This window comes from Trachemys scripta, chromosome 2 (assembly GCF_013100865.1).
Source record: "Trachemys scripta elegans isolate TJP31775 chromosome 2, CAS_Tse_1.0, whole genome shotgun sequence".
NCBI lineage: Eukaryota > Metazoa > Chordata > Testudines > Emydidae > Trachemys > Trachemys scripta.
Window position 1 is genome coordinate 9,161,154 of NC_048299.1, and position 27,271 is coordinate 9,188,424.

The following is a 27,271-nucleotide window of genomic DNA, read 5'->3' on the forward strand; positions in this document are numbered from 1 at the left end:
GAGCGACCTGGTCGAGCTGTGCAAGCAGAGGGGGCTGCGCAGTGGGAGGTTCACCAAAGAACAGCTCATTGCACAGCTGGAGGAGGGAGATCGCTCGAATGAACTGATCCCTGTCTCTGAGGGAAGCAGCCTGGTAAATGCAGCGCCAGCACCAGTGTCTGTCCCAGCTGGGAGTGGTCAGCCAGATGCTGAGGGCTTCCTGAGACCCCTCCTTCCTATGCCTAGGGGAAGGGTGGGTAGGAGCCCAGCAAATCCCGAGGGCACCGTGACCCCCCCCGGCCAGCAGGGGATCCTCCCGGCGATGCTCGGCATCCATGGAGCGGAAGCAGATGGAATGGGAAAAAGAGCTAAAACTAAGAGCGCTGGCAGATCGTGAACAACAGAGACAGCATGAACGGGAGGAGAAAGAGAAACAGAGGCAGCATGAAGAGAAACAGAGGCAGCATAAAAAGACACAGAGGCATCATGAGCTGGAACTGGCCAGGCTGAGGGGCAGCGAGCCCCCGGCTGCAGTGAATGAGGGGGGACCCAAGGCTGCAAAGAGCTTTGATAAGTGCATCCTGGCCCCACGCAAGGAGGGGGAGGACATGGATGACTTCCTGGATGCCTTTGAGATGGCCTGCGAGCTGCACCAGGTTGATCCTGCAGACAGACTCTGGGTTCTCACCCCCTTACTGGACCCCAAAGCCGTGGCATTGTACCGCCAACTGGAAGAGGCGGAGAAAGGGGACTACGAGCTATTCAAAAAGGCCCTGCTACGTGAGTTTGGGCTGACTCCTGAGATGTACCAGGAAAGGTTCCGGAGTCAGGATAAAACCCCTGAGATCTCCTATCTGCAACTAGCCGTCCGCATGGAGGGATATGCCAGAAAGTGGGCAGATGGGGCCCAAACGAAGGAGGACCTGGTTAAACTGCTGGTACTGGAGCAACTGTATGAGTGTTGCCCATCAGACCTGAGGCTGTGGTTGAGGGACAAAAAGGCAGAGAACCCACAACACGCAGGCCAGCTGGCCGATGAGTTTGTAAAGAGCCGGTCAGGGGATAACAGGGAGGAGTCCCAAAGGAACAGCCCCACCACAATGCAGAGAGAGGGTCACCATGGGACCTCCCAGTGGTGAAATATGGAAAACCCCCACCAAAGGGGAACATCCAGCGTCAGGTCCATCTGACCCGCTCGAGGGGACCCACAGGACATGGGCTGCTATCACTGTGGCCAAAGAGGCCACATACGGGCCCAGTGCCTCAGGCTCAGGGACAGACTGAGCGGTCCCAACCCACAGAGGGTTGACTGGGTAGAGACCCAGACGGACGAGGGGAAGATGGCCCAGGCAAGGGGGGCTGACAGCTTCCCAATGGCTCAGGAGAGAAGAGGGCCCCAGGCTAGCTCCTCTGGGGGGCTGGATGCTCCAGACTCAGAGGTTTTGGTTTATACGGTGGGCGCGGGGCTGTCCCTCCGGAGAGAGTACCTTGTTCCCCTGAAAGTGGATGCGGGGAAGGTCAATGGATACTGGGATACGGGCGCTGAGGTGACGCTGGCCCGGCCCGAGGTGGTGGCCCCAGATTGGGTGGTGTCCAACACCTACCTGACCCTAATGGGGGTGGGTGGGACCCCAGTCAAAGTGCCCGTGGCAAGGGTACACCTGAAGTGGGGGGCCAAGGAGGGCCCCAAGGATGTGGGGGTACACCCGTATTTGCCCACTGAGGTGTTGATGGGGGGGACCTGGAGGACTGGCCAAGCAACCCCCAGGGTGCCCTGGTTGTGACCCGTAGTCAGAGCCGGCGAAGGGCACTGCACCCTGACCTTGGGGAGGGTGCCTTGCTCGAGGCGCAGGACCCTAACCTGGTGGGGAGGGAATGCCCAGGGACACGGCTCAGGGAGGCTGGGGCTTCAGACCCAGCCGGTGAGAGAGAGCAGGTGGCCATACCTGTCCCAGCAGCTGAGTTCCAGGCCGAGTTACAGAGAGACTTGCGAAAGTTAAGGGACCTGGCCGACCTCAGTGCAGTACAGACCTGGGGAGAGGTTGCTGGAAAAGGTTCTTGTAGGAGAAGGGGTTCCTGTACCGAGAATGGGCTCCCCCAGGGAAAATGGAGTCAGGGGGAATCAGGAGGCAGCTGGTGGTACCCCAGAAGTATCGCCGCCAGCTGCTGTACCGGGCCCACGACATTACTCTCTCAGGGCACTAGGGAACCTGGCGTACCCAGCAGAGGTTGCTACAGAACTTTCACTGGCTTGGGGTCTTTATTACTGTCCGACAGTACTGCCGATCCTGTGACCCCTGTCAGAGGGGGAGGAAGGCCCGGGACAAGGGAAAAACAGCTTTAAGACCCTTGCCCAGCATAGAGGAGCCTTTCCAGAGGGTGGCCAAGGTTAAAAGGGGGGCTCTGAACCAAGAGAGCCCGAATCACAAACCTCCAGACTGGAACGCTGGGAGAAGACCCCAGACCAGTTGGAACCCCAGGGATATTGGGGTGGGAAAAGGGCACAGGCCACATAAACCTTCCCACATGTGAACTACGAGTGCCATCGAGCACACCCAACCTAAGGGGGGGTGTGAAACTGGAAGGTGTAATTCTCACCAAGGAATGGGAGGGATGCTAGGGCATCCACGGGAACGGGGGTAGGTTTGAACTTCCCCAGGTCAAAGGGGGGAGAGACGTGATGAACTGAGACTGTTCTTAATGTGGTCTTTGAATGCTGAGTGGGGAGTGCTGGCTGAGAAGACAGGGGAGTGTGGCTAGGATGGTCTGCATGGGGGGATGCAAGACTGGCGATGAGGGAGAATTCCTGAGCATGTAACGTGAGAACCCAGGAAGGGACTAGAGGCCAGGTGACACCTCTGCCCGGGAAACTGGGCAAAGGCTGTGGGAGGGGACGCTGGGGAGGGAGGTTCAGAGCTGGCTGATGGAATGGCTGGGAGGCAGATGGGGCTCTGACCTCCCAAGGGGGCTGTGGTGCCCTGAGATCCCAAGATGGACCTAACTGGGGGGGATCCTGTTGTCTTGGACTGTGTTCCTGTCGTCTAAATAAACCTGTCTTGGACTGTGTTCCTGTCGTCTAAATAAACCTTCTGCTTTACTGTCTGGCTGAGAGTCATGGTGAATCGCAGGAAGCCGGGGGTGCAGGGCCTTGTGTCCCCCCACACTCCGTGACAATAGGCATCACAGAAACCTGGTGGACTGAGAGCAATCAATGGGACACAATCATTCCGGAGTACAAAATATATCAGAAGGACAGAACAGGTTGTGCGGGGGAGGGGAGGGGAGTGGCACTATATGTGAAAGAAAATGTAGAATCAAATGAAGTAAAATTCTTAAGTGAATCCACATGTTCCGTAGAATCTCTATGGATAGAAATTTCATGCTCTAATAAGAATATAACATTAGGAATCTATTATAGACCACCTGACCAGGACAGTGATAGTGATGATGAAATGCTAAGGGAAATTAGAGAGGCTAGCAAAATTAAGAACTCAATAATAGTGGGGGATTTCAATTATCCCCATATTGACTGGGAACATTTCACTTCAGGACGAAATGCAGAGATAAAATTTCTTGATACTTTAAATGGCTGCTTCATGGAGCAGCTGGTACGGGAACCCACAAGGGGAGAGGCAACTCTAGAGTTAGTCCTGAGAGGAGCGCAGGAGCTGGTCCAAGAGGTAACTATAACAGGACCACTTGGAAATAGTGACCATAATACAATAGCATTCAACATCCCTGTGGTGGGAAGAACATCTCAACAGCTCAACAGTGTGGCATTTAATTTCAAAAGGGGGAACTATGCAAAAATGAGGGGGTTAGTTAAACAGAAGTTAAAAAGTACAGTGACTAAAGTGAAATTCCTGCAAGCTGCATGGGTGCTTTTTAAAGACACCATAATATAGGCCCAACTTCAATGTATACCCCAAATTAAGAAACACAGTAAAAGAACTAAAAAAGGGCCACCATAGCTTAACAACCATGTAAAAGAAGCAGTGAGAGATAAAAAGACTTCCTTTAAAAAGTGGAAGTCAAATCCTAGTGAGGCAAATAGAAAGGAGCATAAACACTGCCAAATTAAGTGCAAGAATGTAATAAGAAAAGCCTAAGAGGAGTTTGAAGAACCGCTAGCCAAAAACTCCAAAGGTAATAACAAAATGTTTTTTAAGTATATCAGAAGCAGGAAGCCTGCTAAACAACCAGTGGGGCCCCTTGATGATCGAGATTCAAAAGGAGCACTTAAAGACGATAAAGTCATTGCGGAGAAACTAAATGGATTCTTTGCTTCAGTCTTCACAGCTGAGGGTATTAGGGAGATTCCCAAACCTGAGCCGGCTTTTGTAGGTGACAAATCTGAGGAACTGTCACAGATTAAAGTGTCACTAGAGGAGGTTTTGGAATTAATTGATAAACTTAACATTAACAAGTCACCGGGACCAGATGGCATTCACCCAAGAGTTCTGAAAGAACTCAGATGTGAAGTTGCGGAACTATTAACTAAGGTTTGTAACCTGTCCTTTAGATCGGCTTCTGTACCCAATGACTGGAAGTTAGCTAATGTAACACCAGTATTTAAAAAGGGCTCTAGAGGTGATCCCGGCAATTACAGACTGGTAAGTCTAACGTCGGTAGCGGGCAAATTAGTCAAAACAATAGTTAAGAATAAAATTGTCAGACACAGAAAAACATAAACTGTTGAGCAATAGTTAACATGGTTTCTGTAAAGGGAAATCATGTCTTATTAATCTATTAGAGTTCTTTGAAGGGGTCAGCAAACATGTGGACAAGGGGGATCCAGTGGACATAGATTTAGATTAGATTAGATTTCCAGAAAGCCTTTGACAAAGTCCCTCACCAAAGGCTCTTACGTAAATTAAGCTGTCATGGGATAAAAGGGAAAGTCCTTTCGTGGATTGAGAACTGGTTAAAAGACCAGGAACAAGGGGTAGGAATTAATGGTAAATTCTCTGAATGGAGAGGGGTAACTACTGGTGTTCCACAAGGGTCAGTCCTCGGACCAATCATATTCAACTTATTTATAAATTGATCTGGAGAAAGGGATAAACAGTGAGGTGGCAAAGTTTGCAGATGTTACTAAACTGCTCAAGATAGTTAAGACCAAAGCAGACTGTGACGAACTTCAAAATGATCTCACAAAACTAAGTGATTGGGCAACAAAATGGCAAATGAAATTTAATGTGGATAAATGTAAAGTAATGCACATTGGAAAAAATAACCCCAACTATACATATAATATGATGGGGGCTAATTTAGCTACAACAAGTCAGGAAAAAGATCTTGGAGTCATCGTGGATAGTTCTCTGAAGATGTCCACGCAATGTGCAGAGGCGGTCAAAAAAGCAAACAGGATGTTAGGGATTATTAAAAAGGGAATAGAGAATAAGACTGAGAATATATTATTGCCCTTATATAAATCGATGGTACGCTCACATCTCGAATATTGCGTACAGATGTGGTTTCCTCATCTCAAAAAAGATCTACTGGCACTAGAAAAGGTTCAGAAAAGGGCAACTAAAATGATTAGGGGTTTGAACTGGTCCCATATGAGGAGAGATTAAAGAGGCTAGGACTCTTCAGCTTGGAAAACAGGAGACTAAGGGGGGATATGATAGAGGAATATAAAATCATGTGTGGTGTGGAGAAACTGGGTAAGGAAAAGTTATTTACTTATTCCCATAATACAAGAACTAGGGATCACCAAATGAAATTAATAGGCAGCAGGTTTAAAACAAATACAAGAAAGTTCTTCTTCACGCAGCGCACAGTCAACTTGTGGAACTCCTTACCTGAGGAGGTTGTGAAGGCTAGGACTATAACAGCGTTTAAAAGAGAACTGGATAAATTCATGGTGGTTAAGTCCATTAGTGGCTATTAGCCAGGATGGGTAAGGAATGGTGTCCCTAGCCTCTGTTTGTCAGAGGATGGAGATGAATGGCAGGAGAGAGACTACTTGAGCATTGCCTGTTAGGTCCACTCCCTCTGGGGCACCTGATATTGGCCACTGTCGGTAGACAGGATACTGGGCTAGATGGACCTTTGGTCTGACCCGGTACGGCCATTCTTATGTTTTTATGTTCTTATGTTAGTTCTGATGTTTCTCTTTGAAGTCTGTTTCTGAAGTTTTTTTGTTCAAGAATAGTTACTTTTAAATCTGTTATAGAATGTCCAGGGAGATTGAAATGTTCACCTATTGGCTTTTGTATGTTACCATTCCTGATGTGCGATTTGTGTCCATTTAGTCTTTTATGTAGGGACTGTCCAGTTTGGCCAATGTACATGGCAGAGGGGCATTGCTGGCACATGATGGCATTATAACATTAGTAGATGTGCAGGTGAATGACCCTTGATGGTGTGGCTGATGTGGTTGGTCCTCTGATGGTGTTGCTAGAGTAGATATGGGGACAGAGTAGGCAACGAGGTTTGCTACAGGGATTGATTCCTGGGTTGATGTTTCTGTGGTGTGGTGTGTAGTTGCTGGTGAGTATTTGCTTCAGGTTGGGGGGTTGTCTGTAAGCGGGGAGTGGCCTGCCTCCCAAGGTCTGTGAGAGTAAGCGATCGTTTTCTAGGACAGGTTGTAGATCATTGATAATGCGCTGGAGAGGTTTTAGTTGGGGGCTGTATGTGATAGCCAGTGCTGTTCTGTTATTTTCCTTGTTGGGCCTCTCCTGTAGTAGGTGATTTCTGGGTACCTGTCTTGCACTGTCAGTTGTATCTTAGGGCTTGGCTGTAGACAAGGTGTTGGATCGTGTGATGTGGTCTGAATGGAAGCTGGAGGCATGTAGGTAAGTATAGCAGTCAATAGGTTTCCGGTATAGGGTGGTGTTTATGTGACCATCACTTATTTGCACGGTAGTGTCCAGGAAGTCAATCTCTTGTGTGGACTGGTCCAGGCTGAGGTTGATGGTGGGATGGAAATTGTTGAAATCCAGGTGGAATTCTTCAAGGGCCTCCTTTCCGTGGGTCCATATGATGATGTCATCAATGTAGCACAAGTAGAGGAGGGGCGCTATGGGACGAGAGCTGAGGAAGCATTGTTCTAAGTCAGCCATAAAAATGTTGGCATACTGTGGGGCCATGCGGGTACCCATAGCAGTGCCACTGACTTGAAGATATAAGTTGTCCCCAAATCTGAAATGGTTGTGGGTGAGGACAAAGTCACAAAGCTCAGCCACCAGGCATGCTGTTGCCTCATCAGGGATACTGTTCCTGACAGCTTGTAGTCCATCCTCATGTGGAATACTGGTGTAAAGTGCTTCTACATCCATGGTGGCCAGGATGGTGTTTTCAGGAAGATCACCAATGCATTGTAGTTTCCTCAGGAAGTCGGTGGTGACTCAAAGATAGCTGGGAGTGCTGGTAGCATAGGGTCTGAGCAGAGAGTCCAAATAGCCAGATAATCCTGCTGTAAGAGTGCCAATGCTTGAGATGATGGGGCGTCCAGGGTTTCAGGGTTTATGGATCTTGGGTAGCAGATAGAATACCCCTCAGGGCTCTGGGGGTGTGTCTGTGTAGATTTGTTCCTGTGCTGTAGCAGGGAGTTTCTTGAGCAGATGGCGTAGTTTCTTTTGGTACTCCTCAGTGGGATCAGAGGATATTGGCCTGTAGAATGTGGTGTTGGATAGTTGCCTGGCAGCCTCCTGTTCATAATCCAACCTCTTCATTATGACTACAGGACCTCCTTTGTCAGTCCCTTTGATTATAATGTCAGAGTTGTTTCTGAGGCTGTGGATGGCAATGCATTCTGTATGGCTGAGGTTATGGGGCAAGTGATGCTGTTTGTTCACAATTTCAGCCTGTGCACATCTGCAGAAGCACTCTATGTAGAGGTGCAGTCTGTCATTTCTACCGTCAGGAGGAGTCCACACAGAGTTCTTCTTCTTGTAGTGTTGGTAGGCGGGTTCCTGTGGGTCAGTGCACTGTTCAGTGGTGTGTTGAAAATATTCCTTGAGTCAGAGATGACAAAAGTGGGCTTCCAGATCACTGCAGAACTGTATCATGTTCATGGGGGTGGTGGGGCAGAAGGAGAGGCCCCGAGATAGGACAGACTCTTCTGCTGGGCTAAGTGTGTGGTTGGATAGATTAACAATATTGTTGGGTGAGTTAAGGGTACCACTGTTGTGGCCCCTTGTGCTTTAGTGTTTTCCTGCATCAGTGCCTTTATTTGTTGCTTTGTTTTAATAGAAACAATTCTAATTACATATTTATACAGCATCTTTCATCCAGAAAGATCCCAAAATATCTTACAGACTTAGCAAACTTGCTCAGTGTACGCAGGAATCACTGCATCCTCCAGTGAAATAAGTTAGCTCTTTGACAGTGCATGCCTCACACTATCCAACAGTTTAGGGCAGGATGTGAAAATGAGGAGAAGCTGAGGGAACTGGGATTATTTAGTCTGCAGAAGAGAAGAATGAGGGGAGATTTGATAGCTGCTTTCAACTACCTGAAAAGGGGTTCCAAAGAGGATGGCTCTAGACTGTTCTCATTGGTACCACATAGGACAGACTCTTCCGCCGGGCTAAGTGTGAGGTTGGATAGATTAACAATATTGTTAGGTGAGTTGAGGGTACCACTGTTGTAGCCCCCTGTGGCATGTAGTTTACTGTAGTTTAGATAGTTTACTGTCCTTTTTCCTCTGTGGAAAAGTGAAGTGTGTGTTATAAATGGCTTGTCTCGTTTTTGTAAAGTCCAGCCACATGGAAGTTTGTGTGGAACATTGGTTTTGTATGAGAGTCTCCATTTTTGAGAACTCATTCTTGATCTTGTCCTGTCTTCCGTACAGGATGCTGATCAGGTGGTTCCTCAGTTTCTTTGAGAGTGTGTGGCACAGTCTCCCACCATAGTCAGTGTAGTATGTCGATTGCAATGGATTTTTTTTTACCTTCAGTCCATTTGGTATGATGTCCATCTGTTTTCACTTGGAGAGGAAGATGATATCTGTCTGTATCTGTGCGAGTTTTTTGTTGAGGTTGATGGATTTCCACTCCATACAGCTAAATGTAGTGCCTTGCATGGTGTCAAGTATCAGGAGGTAGCCATGTTAGTCTGTATCCACAAGGAGTCTGGTGGCACCTTATACACCCTTTATACACCCCATCACAGGTTGTATAAAAAATTCCAGTTTGCAGTATATATTGTGTTATCCAGCAAATAACATACACTGATATAAAGAGAGATTCTATTTTAAGGCATATGCGCAAGGGGGAGAGTTGGAATTTTCTAACTTTGGAAGCAGGGTTGCCAAATGTCTAATCGTAGAAATCTGAACTCACTTGCCCCGCCCTGCCCCTTCTCCGAGGCCCCGCCCCCTGCTCACTCCATTCCCCCTTCCTCTGTCATTTGCTCTCCCCCACCCTCACTCACTTGTTCATTTTCACCAGGTTGGGGCAGGGGGTGTGGGCTCTGGCTCAGGGCTGGGGCAGGGGGGTTGGAGGGTGTGGGGGGGTGAGTGTTCTGGCTGGGGGTGCAGGCTCTGGGGTGGGGCTAGAGATGGGAATTTGGGGTGCAGAAGGGGGCTCTGGGTTGGGGGTTGCAGCAGAAGGGTTTGGAGTGTGGGAGGAGGCTCTGGGCTGGGGCGGTGGGTTGGGGTGCAGGGTGGGGGAGTTAGGGCTCCGGCTGGGGAGTGTGGGCTCTGGTGTGGGGCTGGGGATGAGGGGTTTGGGGTTCAGGAGGGGGCTCAGGCTGGGGCAGAGTGTTGGTGTGTGGGAGGGGGTGTGGGGTGTGGGCTTTGGGAGGGACTTTGAGTGTGGGAGGGGGCTCAGGGCTGGGGCAGGGGTTTGGGGTGCAGGAAGAGGATGAGGGTTCCGGGAGGGGGCTCAGGGCTGGGGCAGAGGGTTGGGGTGTGGGCTCCAGGTGACGCTTACCTCAAAGCTCCCGGAAGTGTCCAATATGTCCCTGTGGCTCCAAGGCACTGGGGCAGCCAGGGAGCTCCGCACACTGCCTTCGCCCACAAGCATCGCCCCCACAGCTCCCATTGGCTGCAGTTCCCAGCCAATGGGAGCTGCAGTGTCGGCGCTTGGGGCAGGGGCAGCGTTCAGAGTCTCACTGGCCGCCCTTGCGCCTAGGAGCCGGAGGGACATGCTGCTGCTTCCGGGAGCTGCATGGAGCCAGGGCAGGCAGGGAATCTGCCTTAGCCCCCATGTGCCGCTGACCAGACTTTTAATTGCCTGGTCAGAGGTGCTTACCGGAGCTGCCAGGGTCCCTTTTCAACCAGGCATTCCAGTCAAAAACTGGACGCCTGGCAATACTGTTCGGAGGGTGTGATTTCAGAATCTTACTGTTGAACTAATGATAATTTTTGCATGAAAACTATATATACACACTCACGACCACACAATCTCCCAGGCCAGACAGTGGCAAACTGAGACTGACCTTCTTCCTGTTCTGTTTCTCCTCTGGCAGTGGCATAGAACTCCCACTACCCAGGAGACTGATGGCTTCCAGGTGAAGAGGCCTGGTGATGTGAGTGTGAGGTGCACACTTCTCCTCATGTTGGATTACCAGGTCAGTGCATTGCGCTTGGCAAGGTTGTTGCTGACACAAAACACAAACATCAGGATACAGTACATCACAAGAGAGTCACCCTGTCGCATACACCAAGAAATCATTTCCAGCTGTCATTTCTGTGATTCTGAGTGATGGAATTTTTATAAAGGACAGCTTTTGCTGTATTCCTTTTTCAATTGGTAGAGGTGGTAAATGTCATAAATGTACAATATCATGGGCTATATTCCTAGATTCATAGATTACAAGGCCGGAAGGGACCACTGGGATCATCTATTCTGATCTCCTGTATAAGACAGGCCATAGGACTTCTTTGAATTAATTCCTGTTTGATCTGTAGCCTGTCTTTTATAAAAAAAAAAAAAAATTCAATCTTGATTTAAAAATTGCCAGTGATGCGGAATCCACGGAATCATTGGTAAGTTGTTCCACTTGTTAATTACCCTCACTGTTAAAAATGGATGCCTTATTTCCAGTCTGAATTTGTCTAGCTTCAACATCCAGCCATCGTATTATAATTTTATTTGCTAGACTGAAGAGCTTACTATCAAATATTTATTCCCTATTTAGGTACTTATAGACTATGCTCAAGTCACCCCTTAACCTTCTCTTTGTTAAGCTAAACAGATGGAGCTCCTTGAGTCTGTCACTATAAAGTATGTTTTCTAATCCTTTAATCATTGTCATGGCTCTTCTTTGAACCCTTACCAATTTATCAACATCCTCATTGAATTGCGGACACCAGAACTAGACATGCTATTCCAGCAGCAGTTGCACCAATGCCAAATACAGAGGTAAAATAATCTCTCTACTCCTACTCAAAATCAGTATTCCCTCTAACTTTTCCCACCCATGTGCGGAATGAATTTTGTTATGTGCACCAATATGGAGGTGATGTGTGGCACATCACCTTCATATTGGTGCACATAACAAAATTCATGTGGTGGGAGTGGGGCCAAGGGGTTCAGAGTGTGGTAGTGGGCTCAGGGCTGGGGCAGAGGGTTGGGGTGCAGGGGTATGAGGGCTCCGGCTGGGGGTATGGGCTCTGGGGTGGGCCAGGGATGAAGGGTTTGGAGTACAGCAGAAAGGGATCTAGTGGTCATAGTGGATCACAAGCTAAGTATGAGTCAACAGTGTAACACTGTTGAAAAAAAGGCAAACATTCTGGGATGCATTAGCAGTAGTATTCTAAGCAAGACATGAGGAATAATTCTTCTGCTCTACTCCATGCTGATTAAACCTCAATTGAGGTATTGTGTCCAGTTCTGGGCACCACATTTCAGAAAGGATTTGGACAAATTGGAGAAAGTCCAGAGAAGAGCAACAAAAATGATTAAAGGCCTAGAAAACATGACCTGCGAGGGAAGGTTGAAAAAAATGTGTTTGTTTAGTCTGGAAAAGAGAAGACTCAGGGGGGACATAACAGTTTTCAAGTACGTAAAAGGTTCTTAAAAGGAGAGGGAGAAAAATTGTTTTTCTTAACCTCTGAGGATAGGACAAGAAGCAATGGGCTTAAATTGCACAAGGGCAGTTTATTTTAGACATTAGGAAAAACTTCCTAACTGTCAGGGTGGTTAAGCACTAGAATAAATTACCCAAATCTCCATTATTGGAGATTTTTAAGAGCAGGTTAGACAAACACCTGTCAGGAATGGTCTAGATAATACTTAGTCTTGCCATGAGGCAAGGGCCAGGACTAGATGACCTCTCGAAGTCCCTTTCAGTCCTATGATTCTATGATTGCAAGATGTGTGTATGGATAATAGTTAAGGAATAATGTATTTATATTGAAAGTATGCTTTATGGACTTGGAGTAGAAATCAGTCACCAGGAGATAATGTGTCTTTTTGATTACCCATTCAAGCAAGAAGGAGATGTCACCCTTCCTAGTCAGCCAGTGAGGTAATGCAAGGTTCTGTGGTCTACTCTTGCCACATCCCAGAAAAATTAATGGAAAATCATCAGAGACAACAATAAACAGTTGAAACCACTTAGAGGTAGAAAAGGAACTCTGCAACAGGGTCGGGGTTTGCCCTGCCTGTGAATAGAAACGAAAGACTGTTTTCAGTGTAAGAATGTGTTGAGAAAGGCACTCTGGATTCATTCACTGAGGAAGACCCTGGGCGGAGGGGAGTGTTTTCATGAACGTTTGGATCCTAGTTCTTGAGAAACCAACCACCTTTGCAAGAGACTGAACTTTGGCGGCAAATCTACTTTATTAGATAGGAAAGATAACTATTGATAAGTGTAGACCCAGGTTCAAAGTTTTATAGTTTTGTTGTTGTGTACTATAACCACTTGTTCTTCTTTGAATACTTGTTCATGTCAATTCCTATCAGGTGTCTGTGCGCACACGTGCACAGTAACCAGAAGATTTTTCCCCTAGCAGCAACCTTAGGGTCGGCCTGGGCGCCCGCTCGAGTCACACCTTCATGACATCCAATATAGAGCCCTGTCGACCCTACACCCCCTCAGTTCCTTCTTACTGCCAGTAGCTGGAATTTCCCCTTGCTCTTCTCTTGCTTTGGCAAGTGGATTAGCAGTGCTTTATACGCTGTACATAGTTAGTTTCCAGTAGTTAGTATAGTTTAATAGTTCTTTATAAGTTTCAGTTATGGGGGGTCCTTCCCCCATTTCCTCTCCCCCCCATTTGTTACTGGGGCATGCTGCGATCCCCGAGCTTTAAGACTTGCCAGATTTGTGCAAAGCGCATGCCAAAAAGTCTCCTCCACACCGGCTTACGGTGCCTCGGTGAGGGTCACCAGAAAGACCACTGCAAGATCTGTCGGGAATTCTGACCAAGAACCATTAAGGAGAGGGAGCAGCGTCTCAAAATTCTCATCGGCCTCTCTCCAACCTCAGTCGAACCCAGGCGCCGGGATCCTGCTCCCAGTACTTCGTCTTTGGCATGAAGCACTCCGGCACTGTCTTTGAAGGATCCGGCGCCGAAGAAAGATGCTGGCAAGGAGGCTGGGCACCGTCATGGAGCCTCTCGGGGACAGTACTGCCTTCGGCACTGGTCCCAATTGCCAGCGCAGAAGAAAAAGAGGTCAGAGAGAGGCCGATCTCCCTTGGCAAGGCCCAGGGACCAGCCACCAGTAGAACCTCAGTCGGGCCACAGCTCGGGAACTCCTGCCCAAGCGACCATGTTGATTCCTGCCCAAGCGAGGCAGTCGAGTCCGGGCCCATCTCGCTTACCACACCCATCACAGCATCTACTGTTCCTGTCCACCCCAGAGGCTTTCAAGGTGGCACAGGACCTGCTGAAACTTATGCCACTGTTCTCGCCGCTGAGACTGGAGAGTGTCCCGGCACCACAGGGTGCAGTCTAAGAGAAAGCCAGCGATGATTGCATGCCGATCCCCATCATCTCAGCACCTTTCTACTCGCCATCCAGGGAGCGCAGTCGGTTTCTTGCTTCTCGATGCTCTACCTCGAGAGGAGCAGCGCCACCTACTCCTGGTCCTCCTACTCAGAGTCAGAGTCAAACTCATACCCCTCCGACTATAGCAGGAGCAGAAGGTCCTTCTCCTGGCACCATAGGCTGTGCTGCCCAATGCAGTGGGCCCCTCAATGGCAAAATCCACAGCAGTGACCATTTTGGACTCCATGGGCTTTACATCAAGCCCAGGGTCGGAGTCAGGAGTCCCGCTCGTGTGCAGCATCAGTGGCGTCCACGACATTCGTTTCACTACATTTGGCACCGGAGCCAGTGCCTCGGTCGTTAACACCAGCACTTGTGGTGCTGTTTTCAGCACCGGCATTGACTGTGGCACCGACATCGACTGCTTCAGCACTGGAGGTATCAGCAGCCCCGATTGCAGCTAGGGCGCACAATGCACTCTCAGCACCAGCACTGACACTGCCTCTGTCATTGGTACTGGCTGTGCCGGCACCTTCGAGAACCCCAGTGCTCATGCTGCACCAAGCGCCGGCACCAGTGGGGGGCCCAACGTCGGCACTGACACCCGGGCCATTCACAGCACTGGGGCCAGGCCAACCTACTGCAGTTCCCAGAGGGTCAAGAGATCCCTTGGGTGGGGACAGTAGGGAGCAACCACCTCCCCTGCTGGTCTCCTCCTCCTCCTCACCAGACGAGGCCCTAGCGGGCCCTCCAGTAGATCCAACTCTGAAAGACTCCAGAGTGTAGCAGCAGCTGCTGCGCTGGGTCGCCCAGCGTCCGGGTATTAAGGCAGAGGAAGTTGTGGATAATGCGGACCCTATGGTGGACATCCTGGCTCCCTCCGGCCCTGCCCTTATCACCTTACCACTGATAAAGACAATCATGGACATGACCCAGAACCTTTGGCAGACCCTGGCCTCACTGCCGCCTACGGCCAAGCGCAATGAGCGCCGGTACTTTGTGCTCTCCAAAGGCTATGAGCACCTCTATTCCCACCTTCAGCTTGATTCCCTTGTGGATGCCGCTAACCAGCAGGAGAGACAAGGATTTCAAGGCCCTTTGCCCAAGAATAGGGACGCCAAAAATTAGACCTTTTCGGGCGAAAGATTTACTCCACAGGGGGACTGCAACTGTGAATATCCAACCAATAGGCCATCGTCAGCAGGTACTCCTACAATGTCTGCTTGGGGATTGCTAAATTTACAGAGTTGCTCCTCCCGGACTCCCGCAGCGAATTTTTGGCTTTGGTTGAGGAAGGGAGACTGATCTCCAGAGCGTCCCTTCAGGCAGCACCTGACAGGGCAGATGCGGCAACCAGTGTTCTTCTTCGAGTGCTTGCTCATATCAATTCCAATTAGGTGTGTGCGCGCCGCATGCACGATTGTCAGAAGATTTTTACCCTAGCAACACTCGGTGGGTCGGCTGAGGCACGCCCTGGAGTGGCACCCTTATGGCACCGGATATATGCCCCAGCCGACCCAGCGCCCCCTCAGTTCCTTCTTACCGCCCGTGACTGTCGATGGAATTGTGGAGCGCGGCTTAGCTGATCTCCACTTCCCTAGCTTCTAGCTCGTTTATAGTTGTAGATAGTTTTTATAGAGTAGTTGTTATTAGTTTCTAGTTGTAGTTAATAGTTGTTATTGTTGTTAGTGTAAATAGTAATTGGGGGTAAGGGGCTTCTCCCCTTCCCTCCTTCCCGGTACCTGGGCTCATGCCTAGGTCTCCAGGTTTGAGACCGTGCTCGGCCTGCCTTAAGCCAATGCCTACGGGAGACCCCCCCATGACTCCTGTTTGAAGTGCCTGAGGGAATCCCATCAATCAGATAAGTGCCCCATTTGTAAGGTATTCAAGCCTCAGACTAAAAGGAGCAGGACTTTCTCTTGAAGCAGCTCCTTATGGAAGTGGCACTTAGCCCGTTCTCCACGTCGAGACCCGGCACCGACCCCATCAGTCCGAAGTGCATCTCTGGCACTGGAAGCAACAGCTTCACGGCCTGGCATCGGCAAAGACTCCCAGCACCGGACGTCTCCGGCACCTCTACCAGCGTGGCACCGCTCGCTCTCTCCGGGACCCAAGAAGCAGCACAAACAACCTGCTGCTCCTTTGCAGTTGCCGGCACTGCCTGTGCCTCCCTCGGAGCAGCGTCCCGTGCTGGACCACCCCGCGAAGGCTCCAACTCCAGCACCGTTGATTCCGATGCCACAAGCGCCGTTGAGTCCTGTGCATGTAAGCTCCCCGGTGCGTATCGCGGTCGAGCTTGGCCTGCCTTCCACCCCGGAGACTTTCTCCATGGCACACGACCAGATTGCGCTCACTGAGCCGAGATGTCGCAACCTTCGGTACCACTGGTACGGGCTGTTCCCTCGAAAGGAAAGCCCTCCATGATGTGCCCTCCGTCGCAGAGCGAGACGGGACGGCACCAATCCCGGTCCCAATCCCAGTCACGGTCCCGATCCAGATGCTGGTCTCGTCCATGGCACCGCTCGCAGTCCCGGCACCGATCAACATCTTGGTGTCGGTCACACTCATGGCACCGCTCCACCTCACGAAGATCTTCCTGGTATGGTCGGTACCGGTCCAGCTTCCGGCACCAATCCCGGCGCAGGTCTACTCGGAGTCAATCCCAGCACCGTTCCTCCCATAGATCTTCGTTGAGGTCCAGATCTGCCTCCCAGCACCGATATGACCGCCAGTCCCGATCCAGGTCGCGGTACCGCTCAAGACCACGGCACCGATCTCTATCTCCGCGGCGCGGGGCAACAACGCAAGACAGGGTGACCCAGCATGCACGATAGGCTCCACCTTGCCCGTCCTGTCCCAACTTGAGGTCGTCCCAGGCAGAAAGTGGCTACCATGTCCAGGACCAGGATGCGGACGGTGCTAGCCAATGGCACGACGAGGGGCAGGTTCCTGGTCAGGGACCTCCGCAATGGTCCTTTTGGACCCCTTGGGCATACCATTAGACCCAAGATGTCCCCTCGGGGGCTTCTCGCTCTGCCCACTCGGAACCCCGGGTTCCGGAGGCGACTGTGAGTCGCCCTCCCCCAGGGGGTTTGGAGGCGACGGCCCTGCCCTCAGCTCAGGCCCATGCCCCTAGCATGGTGGACCTAGGGCAGCTGGACCCTCCCCAGCAAGACTTGCCCCAGGTCCCATTAGTCCCTGGAGTATCCTTCTCGTCTTTACCTGACAAGGCGGTGGCGGGTATGTCCTCCTCTGGCCCCCCACCTATAGACCTCCGTGCACACCAAGAATTGCTTCGCAAGGTGGCACAAAACATAAGTCTCCAGGTGGAGGAGGTGGTGGAGGTCGAGGAACCAGTAGTGGACATTTTATCTGCCAATACCCCGGCATGTATAGCCTTGCCGTTTATTCGGACCATCCAGGCTAATGCCAATACGATCTGGCAATCTCCAGCCTCTATTCCTCCCAGTGCCAAGGGGTGGAGAGGAAGTACTTGGTCCCCTCCAAAGACTACGAATACTTGTATATTCACCCCCAGACATGCTACCTCATTGTACAGTCCGTTAATGAGAGGGAAAGACACACCCAACAAGCTCCTGCTCCTAAATCCAAGGACGCTACATGCCTGGATTTATTCGGGCACAAGATTTATTCTACTGGCGGCCTACAACTCAGAGTGGCTAACCAGCAGGCCCTCTTGACTCGCTACAATTATAATACCTGAAACTCGATGGGAAAGTTCAAAGAGCTTATCCCTCAGGAGTCCAGGGAGGAGTTTGGGGCCTTACTAGAGGAGGGCAAGAAAGTAGCCAGGACATCTTTGCAGGCCTCAATAGATGCAACAGACTCGGCGGCTAGGACTCTAGCGTCGGGCGTAGCTATGTGCCGCATTTCGTGGCTGCAGGTCTCTGGTTTCCCACCGGAACTCCAGCAGACTATTCAGGACCTGCCCTTTGATGGCCATGGTCTGTTTTCAGACAAGACTGACTCCAGACTCTAGAGTCTGAAGGATAACCAGGTCATCATGCATTCATTGGGCATACATACTCCGGTGATGCAACATAGGCCCTTCCGACCCCAACCACAGCGCACCTACCCTAATCCCCAGCCGAGACAGGACTTCTCTAGAAGACGCAGCCAGGGTGGTAGGAAGAGACAGTCTGGTCCTCAGATGGGCCAGAACCACGGCCCCCCCCAAACCTTCGGCGGGGTCCAAACAAAACTTGAAGGTGTGCCCGAGGGCGGAGCACCAGTCTCCTTCCAGGATCCTTCCCCACCTTTCACCAACTGCCTCTCCTATTTCCTCCCTGCATGGTCCCGCATAACGTCAGACTGCTGGGTCCTATGCACGGTGGAAAGTGGATACCGCCTTCAATTTGTTTTGTCCCTCTCCGTCCCTCTTCAGGGACCCCTCTCACGAGTACTCCTCCTACAAGAAGTGCAAACGCTCCTAACTATCGGAGCTATAGAGGAGGTTCAAGGGAACTGGGGGGCAGGGGGTTTTACTCCCATTACTTCCTAATCCCAAAGGCAAAGGGGGGGCTATAGCCCATTCTGGACCTGCGCGGACTCAACAAATTCATGGTAAGGTTGAAGTTCCGCATGGTTTCCCTGGGGACCATTACTCCTTCCCTGGATCCTGGAGACTGGTACGCCTCCCTTGACATGAAGGACGCGTACTTCCACATAGCGATTTACCCGACGCACAGGCGTTTCCTTCGCTTTGTGGTCAACCAACAGCACTTCCAATTTACCATCCTTCCCTTCGGCCTACCCACGACACCAAGGATCTTTACAAAGTGTATGGCCGTCGTAGCTGCCTCACTCCTTCGACATCAGATCCAAGTGTTTCCGTACCTCGACGACTGGCTCATTTGGGGTCGCCCCAAGGTCCAGGTGCAATCTCATGTTCAATTCACTATGAGTTTGTTCAGACAGCTGGGCCTGCTGCTCAATGTCGAAAAGTCCACTTTGGAACCGACCCAAAGAATAGACTTCATCGGAGAAGTCATAGATTCAAAACTCGCCCATGCATGCCTACTGCACACCCGCTTCCAGTCCATGGTGAGCATTATCCACGGCCTCCAATGCTTCCTGACCTCGACAGCACGCATGTGCCTTGGTCTCCTGGGACACATGGCGTCTTGCACCTTCGTGTCCAGACATGCCAGACTGTGCCCTGGCTCTCGACCATATACCGCCCAGGCCGGGACAATATGGGACACAGTGATCACGGTACCGACGGAAGTCTTAACCTCCCTGGTCTGGTGGCTGAACCCCAACTCAGTATGCGAAGGGGTGCCATTCCATGCCCCGCAGCCCTCCCTGGTCCTAACCCCGGACGCATCATCTTTGGGTTGGGGTGTTCACCTCGCGGACCTTCGCACACAGGGTCTTTGATCCACGCAAGAGATATCCTTGCACATCAACGTACGGGAACTGAAAGCGGTACACCTGGTGTGCCAGGTGTTCCGGAAGCACCTTCAGTGTCATTGTTTTGCAGTTTTCACAGACAACACAACGGCCATGTTTTATATCAACAAATAAGGGGGAGCGCGATCATCCCTCCTCTGTCAGGAAGCCATTCGCCTGTGGGAGTTTTGCATAGCCTGCTCGATCGACCTGGTGGCGTCATTTCTCCCGGGAGTCCAGAACACCTTGGCAGATCACCTCAGCAAGTCCTTTCTGGCTCACGAGTGGTTGATTTGCCCGGACATTATCCATTCTGTTTTCTGGAAGTGAGGGTTTCTCCAGATAGACCTTTTTGCCTCTCGTGAGAATCAGAAGTGCCAGGTGTTCTGCTCTCTCCAGGGGCGCTCCCCGGGCTCCCTGTCGGACGCCTTCCTGATACCGTGGAAAGACTGCCTGTACTATGCCTTTCCTCCATTCCCATTAGTCCACAAGGTCCTTCTCAAGTTACGCAGAGACAAGGCTCGCTTAATCTTGATCGCCCCAGCGTGGCCCAGGCAACATTGGTACACCACTGTCCTCGATCTGTCGGTGACCACCCCAATCCCACTTCCGTTGTGGCTGGACCTGATCACTCAGGAACACGGCTGTCTCTGTCATCCAGACCTGCAATCCCTCCACCTTACAGCATGGATGCTGCATGGCTAACTCAATTTGAGCTACGTTGCTCCCGCTAGGTGCAGCAGGTATTTGTGGGTAGCAGAAAGCCCTCTACTAGGTCCACGTATTTGGCCAAGTGGAAGCGTTTCTCCTGCTGGTGTGCTCTAAGCAATACTGCCCCTCTGGAGGCGCCAGTACCTACCATCTTAGACTATCTCTTGTCCTTGAAACAGCAGGGCCTAGCAGTTTCATCCATCAGAGTACACCTAGCAGCGATTTTGGCCTTCCACCCGGGCGAAAATGGGCGTTCGGTCTTCTCCAATCCCATGGTCAGCAGGTTCCTCAAGGGATTGGAACGTCTGTACCTGCAAATTTGGCATCTGGCCCCTACGTGGGACCTCAACCTGGTCCTATCCAGACTCATGGGTGCCCCGTTCGAGCCGATGGCCACTTGCTCGCTCCTGTACCTTTCCTGGAAAACAGCTTTCCTCGTTGCTATCATCTCGGCGAGACGTGTGTTGGAGCTTAGAGCCCTTATGTCAGACCCACCGTATATGGTGTTTCGTAAGGACAAGGTACAGCTGCAACCACACCCTGCCTTCCTTCCTAAGATGGTGTCTGCCTTCCATGTCAACCAAGACATCTTCCTTCCGGTCTTCTGTCTGAAGCCACATGCTTCTTGACGAGAACAACAGCTGCACTCCCTAGACGTTTGCAGGGCCGTCGCCTTTTACATCGAACAAACAAAACCTTTTAGGAGGATGACCCAGCTGTTCGTACTTGTGGCAGACTGGATGAAGGGCCTCCTGGTCTCCGCCCAGCGCATCTCGTCCTGGATCACATTTTGCATCCGTGCATGACTTGGCTGGTGTGCCAACTTCGCACCTTACTGCCCACTCCACTCGGGCTCAAGCTTCCTTCTCCGCCTTCCTGGTCATGTACCCATCCATACAGGAGATATGTAGGGCAGCGACTTGGTCATCGGTGCATACCTTCGCTTCCCACTATGCGATAGTTCAGCAGTCCAGGGGTGATGCTGCATTTGGTTCAGCGGTCCTTCACTCCGCGACATCTCACTCCGAACCCACCGCCTAGATAAGGCTTGGGAGTCACCTAATTGGAATCGATATGAGCAAGCACTTGAAGAAGAAAAGACAGTTACCTTTGTAACTGTTGTTCTTCGAGATGTGTTGCTCATATCCATTCCAAACCCACCCTCCTTCCCCTCTGTCAGAGTAGCCGGCAAGAAGGAACTGAGGGGGTGCTGGGTCGGCCAGGGCATATATCCGGCACCATAAGGGCGCCACTCCAGGGGGCGCCTCAGTCGACCCACCGAGTGTTGCTAGGGTAAAAATCTTCCGACGATCGAGCACACAACACGCGCACACCTAATTGGAATGGATATGAGCAACACATCTCGAAGAACAACAGTTACAAAGGTGAGTAACCGTCTTTTATGGTTACTGGAGTGGCCATGAGAAGGGGCTCATGGCTCCAGGTTTCTGGTCTCCCCTATGAGGTACAGCAAACCATTCAAGACCTGCCCTTTGAGGGTGAGACTCTTCTCAGAAAAGATGGACAAAAGGCTGGACAGCCTTAAAGATTCCAGAGTCACCCTCAAGTCCCTGGGCCTATATACAGTAACTCCTTGTTTAACGCTGTAGTTATGTTCCTGAAAAATGCTACTTTAAGCGAAACGATGTTAAGCGAATCCAATTGCCCCATCAGAATGAATGTAAATGGGGGGGTTAGATTCCAGGGAAATTTTTTTCGCCAGACAAAAGACTATATTTTATTTAAATAAATAAAATATTGTCTTTTGTCTGGCAAAAATTTTTTCCCTGGAACCTAACCCCCCCATTTACATTAATATATATAATATATGTATATATACACTATAAGTTTTAAACAAACAATTTAATTCTGTGCACAGCAATGATAATTGTGAAGCTTGGTTGAAGTGGTGAAGTCAGAGGGTGGAAGAGTGTGGGATATTTCCCAGGGAATGCCTTACTGCTAAATGATGAACTAGTACTCGGCTGAGCTTTCAAGAGTTAATACGTTGTTGTTAATGTAGCCTCACACTCTAAAAGGCAGCACGAATGGAGGGAGGGGAGACAGCATGGCAGAGAGAGACAGACACACACACTGTGTGTGTGAGAGAGAGAGAGACGAGCATTGCCCCTTTAAGTACGCTGACCCCACTCTAAGTACACTGCCTTTTTAAGTAGATCAGAGAGTTGAGCTGCCAGTAAGCTGCTGCCAGCAAGCTCCCTCCGTCCTGAGCCCTGTCGTGTCCCCCCACTTCTCTGTGGAGATAAGGTACAGGTGCGGGGGGAGGGGGACACCCTGACATTAGCACCCCGCTGCTCACCCACCCCGCACAGCAAGCAGGAGGCTCCCAGGAGCAGCTCCAAGGCAGAGGGCAGGAGCAGGCAATGAGGGGAGGGACAGCTGAACTGCCTGGCAACTGATAGCCTGCTGGGCAGCTGCCGCACAGGAAACTTAGGGGAGCTGACAGGGGAGCTGCCGGTCCACCCTGGTTCCAAGCCCCCATCAGCTAGCTCCAACGGACTGCTCTTTCTACAAGCAGTGGACAAAGCAGGTGGCTGCCAAACAACGTTATAAGGGAGCATTGTGCAACTTTAAACGAGCATGTTCTCTAATTGATCAGCAACGTAACAACGAAACAACATTAACCGAGATGACTTTAAGTGAGGAGTTACTGTACTCCTTCAACGCAGCGGAGACACTTCCGCCCACAGCCCCAGCAGCTGTTCGGTCAGCAGAACTGTCAAGACAGTCCAGAAGGAGGCATTGGAATGGCAGGAGAAGGCCACACCAACCCTCTGGCCAGGCCTCGGAACAACCCAAGCCGTCTTCAGGGCCCAAGCCGGCCTTTTGAACGCATGGTCAAGGATGGTGTACCACACCTGACAATGGATCCACCCTGCCTTACCTTCTCATCCCGACTATCCCCTTTCTTCCGTGCATGGTCCCATATCACCTCGGACCGATGGGTGTGCCGTATGGTAGAGAAGGGTACTCCATCCAATTCTGTGCCTTCCCGTCCTTCCACACTCCTTCCCTATCCCTCTTCAGGGACGCTTCTCACAAGCAGCTCCTTATCCAGGAGGTGCAGTCGCTTCCATCTTTAGGGGCAGTGGAAGAGGTTCCTCAGAAGCACGGGGGCGAGGGCTTCTATTCCCGGTATTTCCTAATACCGAAAGCCAAAGAGGGCCTTAGGCCCTCCTTGACTGACGAGAACTCAACAAGTTTGTGAAGAAACTCAAGTTCCGTATGGTCTCTCTGGCCTCCATCATTCCCTCATTGGATCCAGCAGACTGGTATGCTGCCCTCGCCTTAAAGGACGCGTACTTTCATATCGTGATGACCCAGCCCCGCAGGAAATACCTCAGGTTTGTGGTGAACAACACTCACTCCCAATTTACTGTTCTCCTGTTTGGCCTGTCAGCAGCACCTTGTGTTTTCACCAAGTGCATGGCAGTTGTCACTGCGTTTCTGTGCAGGCACTGAGTACAGGTGTTTCTGTACCTCGATGACTGGCTGATCAAGGGCCGCTCCAAGACCCAAGTGGAAGGTCAGTTCAGATTCATCAGAGCCACCTTTGTCAACCTGGGTCTCTGTCTAAAGGAAGCAAAGTCGACTCTGTCCCTAGTCCAGAGGATAGAATTTATAGGGGCAATATTGGACTTGACCCAGGCCAGGGCATACCTGCTGTAAGCAAGTTTTCAGGCCCTGACCAATATCATTCAAGGCCTCAGACAGTTTCCCACCACCACAGCAAGAAACTGCCTGAAGCTTCTTGGACACATGGCTGCCTGTACCGACATGGTGCAGCATGCCAGACTCAGGCTTTGACCTCTTCAGTCGTGGCTTGCATCAGAGTACCACCCGGCCAGGGACTGCGCCCCTGCCCCCCGATCCTCGACTCCCTCCTATGGTGACTTGACCCTCAGGAGGTGTGCTCAGGCATCCCCTTCGCCAGTCTGCAGCTGTCTCTGTCGCTAGTGATGGACGCATCAGACTTGGGCTGGGGAGCACATCTAGGAGACTGCAGGACTCAAGGTCTCTGGTCTCAGACAGATCTGGCTCTCCACATCAATGTCAGAGAGCTGAGAGTGGTGTGCCTGATGTGCCAGACCTTCCAAGCACACTTAACGGGACAATGTGTATCCGTCATGACGGACAAAACCGCAGCAATGTTCTATATCAACAAACAGGGGGTGCACGCTCCTCTCCCCTCTGCCAAGAAGCCCTCATGCTCTGGGACTTCTGTGTAGAACATTTAATACACCTGCAGGCGTCGTACCTCCCCTGGGTACAGAATGAGCTGGCGGACCACCTCAGCAGGTTGTTTCATAGCCACGAGTGGTCTCTTCACCCAGCCGTCGCAATTTCAGTCTTCCAGAGATGGGGATTTCCCCAGATAGACTTATTCGCCACGTGATACAATGAAGTGCCAGCAGTTCTGCTCCTTCCAAAACCACAGCCCAGGCTCCAGCGCGGACGCATTCCTCCTCCATTGGGAATGTTGTCTCCTATACGCCTTTCTGCCAACACTGCTTGTTCACAAGATCCGGAGGGAACGAGCTCAGGTCATATTGATACCACCAGCTTGGCCCCATCAGCACTTGTACACATCTCTCCTAGACATGTCCATGGAAGCCCCAATGACCCTGCCGCTCTTCCTGGACCTTCTAACACAAGATCACGGTCATCTTCAACATCCGAACCTCGAGTCACTTCACCTCACAGTGTGGAAGCTCCATGGTTGAACCCGATGGAGCTTTCCTGTTCAGATCAGGTTAGACAGGTCATCCTTGGCAGCAGAAAACCCTCTACGAGAGACACATACCTTGCCAAGTGGGTGAGATTTTCAGTCTGATCGGCACAGCATCATTTGTGCCCAACACTAGCTTCAGTGCCGCTTATTCTGGACTACCACCTACATCTGAAGCAGCAGGGGCTTTCGTTATCGTCAATAAGGGTGCACTTAGCTGCCATTTCGGCCTTTTACCCGGGCAAGGAGGGCCTCTCTGTGTTTGCTAACCTGATGGTCAGCCTGTTCTTAAAAGGGCTCGACAGGCTATACCCTAACATCTGTTAGCCTGTCCCGGTCTGGGACCTCAACCTGGTCCTGTCTAGACTCACAGGACCACCCTTTGAGCCCTTGGCGACGTGCCCCTGCTCTACCTCTCTTAAAAGGTGGCGATCCTGGTGGCGATAACCTCGGCCAGGAGGGTGTCTGAACTCAAGGCCCTAACCTCAGAGCCCCCTTATACTGTGTTCTATAAGGATAAGGTGCAGCTCAGATCTCCTCTTGCTTTCCTCACGAAGATGGTATCACAGTTTCACATTACCCTAAGCCACATTCTAGCAGCAGGGAGCAGAGACTCCACTCACTAGATGTCCGCAGGGCGCTAGCTTTCTACATTGAAAGAACGAAGCAAAAAATCGGTCCAGCTGTTCATGGTGGTAGCAGACAGAATGGAAAGGCCTACCCATGTCATCACAATGCATTTCGTCATGGATTACAGCCTGAATCCGTGAGTGCTACAACTTGGCGGGGGTTCCCACACCCCCAATCACTGCGCACTCCACCATCAACAGCATTCCTGGCTCAGGTTCCCACTCAGGAAATCTGCAGGGTGGCGACATGGTCCCCCATCCACACTTTTACCATGCGCTGTGCGATTACGCAGCAGGCCAGAGACGATGCGGCCTTCGGACGAGCAGTGCTCCACTCAGTGGATGACTCCAACCCCGCCTCCTGAACTTAGGCTTGTGAGTCACCTGATTGGAATTGACATGAACAAGTAGTGAGTTGTGGAAAAAACGATTACTCACCTTCTCATAACTGTTGTTCTTCAAGATGTGTTGTTCATGTCCATTCCGATACCCACCCTCCTACCCCTCTGTCGGAGCAGTCGGAAAGAAGGAGCTGAGGGGGTGGAGGGTCGGCAGGACCCTATATTGGATGCAATGAAGGCGCAACTCCAGGGGGCACCCAGGCTGACCCTACGGTTGCCGCTAGAGGAAAAATCTTCTGGCTGGCGTGCCTGCGGCGCGCACACACCTGATTGGAACAGACGTGAACAACACATCTCAAAGAACAACAGTTACGAAAAGGTGAGTAACCGTTTTTTTCCACCACTCACTCTTTTTTCTAGTTAAATCTTTATTCTTTCTTAAATAAACCTTCTTTTGTTATAAGTGCTCACAAGTGCTATATGGTTTACAGGAGCTATGGTTTAAGGTAAAACTGGCAAACGGGCACACTGTACCTTCGGGTGCAGAGGCTCTGGAAATTCTGTGAGTAGTCTGTATCAGGGGCTGGATATGAGAGGGAACAATTCAAAGCATATTTGCATATTGAGATTTCTCTCTGCCTGATTCAGAGGAGGGCTTTGAATCCACATCTCCCACCTTTCAGATGAGTGTATTAATCACCAGGTCATATTTTCTCTCTCTCTCTCTCTCTCTCTCTCTTTGACCCAATGAATATTTAAGTATTTATGCAAAGTGGAACAGCAACAACTGGAGCAGTTGAGAGCAGTATAGCCTGGTGGCTGGATCACTCACCTGGGAGGGAGGAGAGCTGAGTTCAAGTCTCTGCCCTAAAGAATATTTAAGTATTTATACAAAGTGGACAAGTGACAGCAGGCATGAGTGAGAATAGAATAGCCTTTAGTCTGATTGTCGGGATGCTCACCTGAAAGGCAGGGAGAGTTGAATTTAAGTTCCTGTTGCAGAGTGGGGATTCAAATGTGGGTCTGAGTCCAAGATCCTATGCAAATGCCCCAACATTGCACTAAAATTCATAAGGGATGGACAGACACACACTTCCAATTTGCTGACAAATTCTGAAATTTTTTGAAGATGAGCCAAATATTCTATTTTTTTTTATTGCTAGCTGAACCAAAAAATCAGTTGTTTGCCCTGGTCTATTTATAACTCATTTTAGCTAGGAGACTGGATATCTTAGATGACTGCTAATGGGACTTTCTAGATTGTAGATCACTGATTCAAATTTGGGCTGCATCAATAATGATGAAAAGTTGTTACCCTCTGATGGCTGTATAGTGGCCTGCTTATATGAATTAATATTGGTAGTTCTCAGCCCAATTTCTTGTCCCCACATTACAAAAGCCATGATCAAAATTGGTACTGATCGGTCCCCTTGTCGGTAGGCTCAACACATCGGCCAAGAGTTCCACAGGGACTGAACTTTCCTTTCACCCTTAAATATTGTTCTTCCAGGGCAGGGTTGAGGCACACTTCCAGGGCAGCTTGCACTTTTGCTGCCTTGAT

General features: G+C 50.6%; 1 protein-coding gene across 1 annotated transcript in view; it reads left to right on the plus strand.

Annotated features, from left to right (window-relative positions):
• The window catches only part of SMARCD3 (SWI/SNF related, matrix associated, actin dependent regulator of chromatin, subfamily d, member 3), a 147,440-nt gene that overhangs the window by 71,598 nt on the left and 48,571 nt on the right, over positions 1-27,271 (plus strand). Inside the window, exon 6 of the mRNA XM_034763849.1 lies at positions 10,402-10,503. Within this exon, the coding sequence (XP_034619740.1) occupies positions 10,402-10,503 (102 nt within the window). The remainder of the gene's footprint in view (positions 1-10,401; positions 10,504-27,271) is intronic.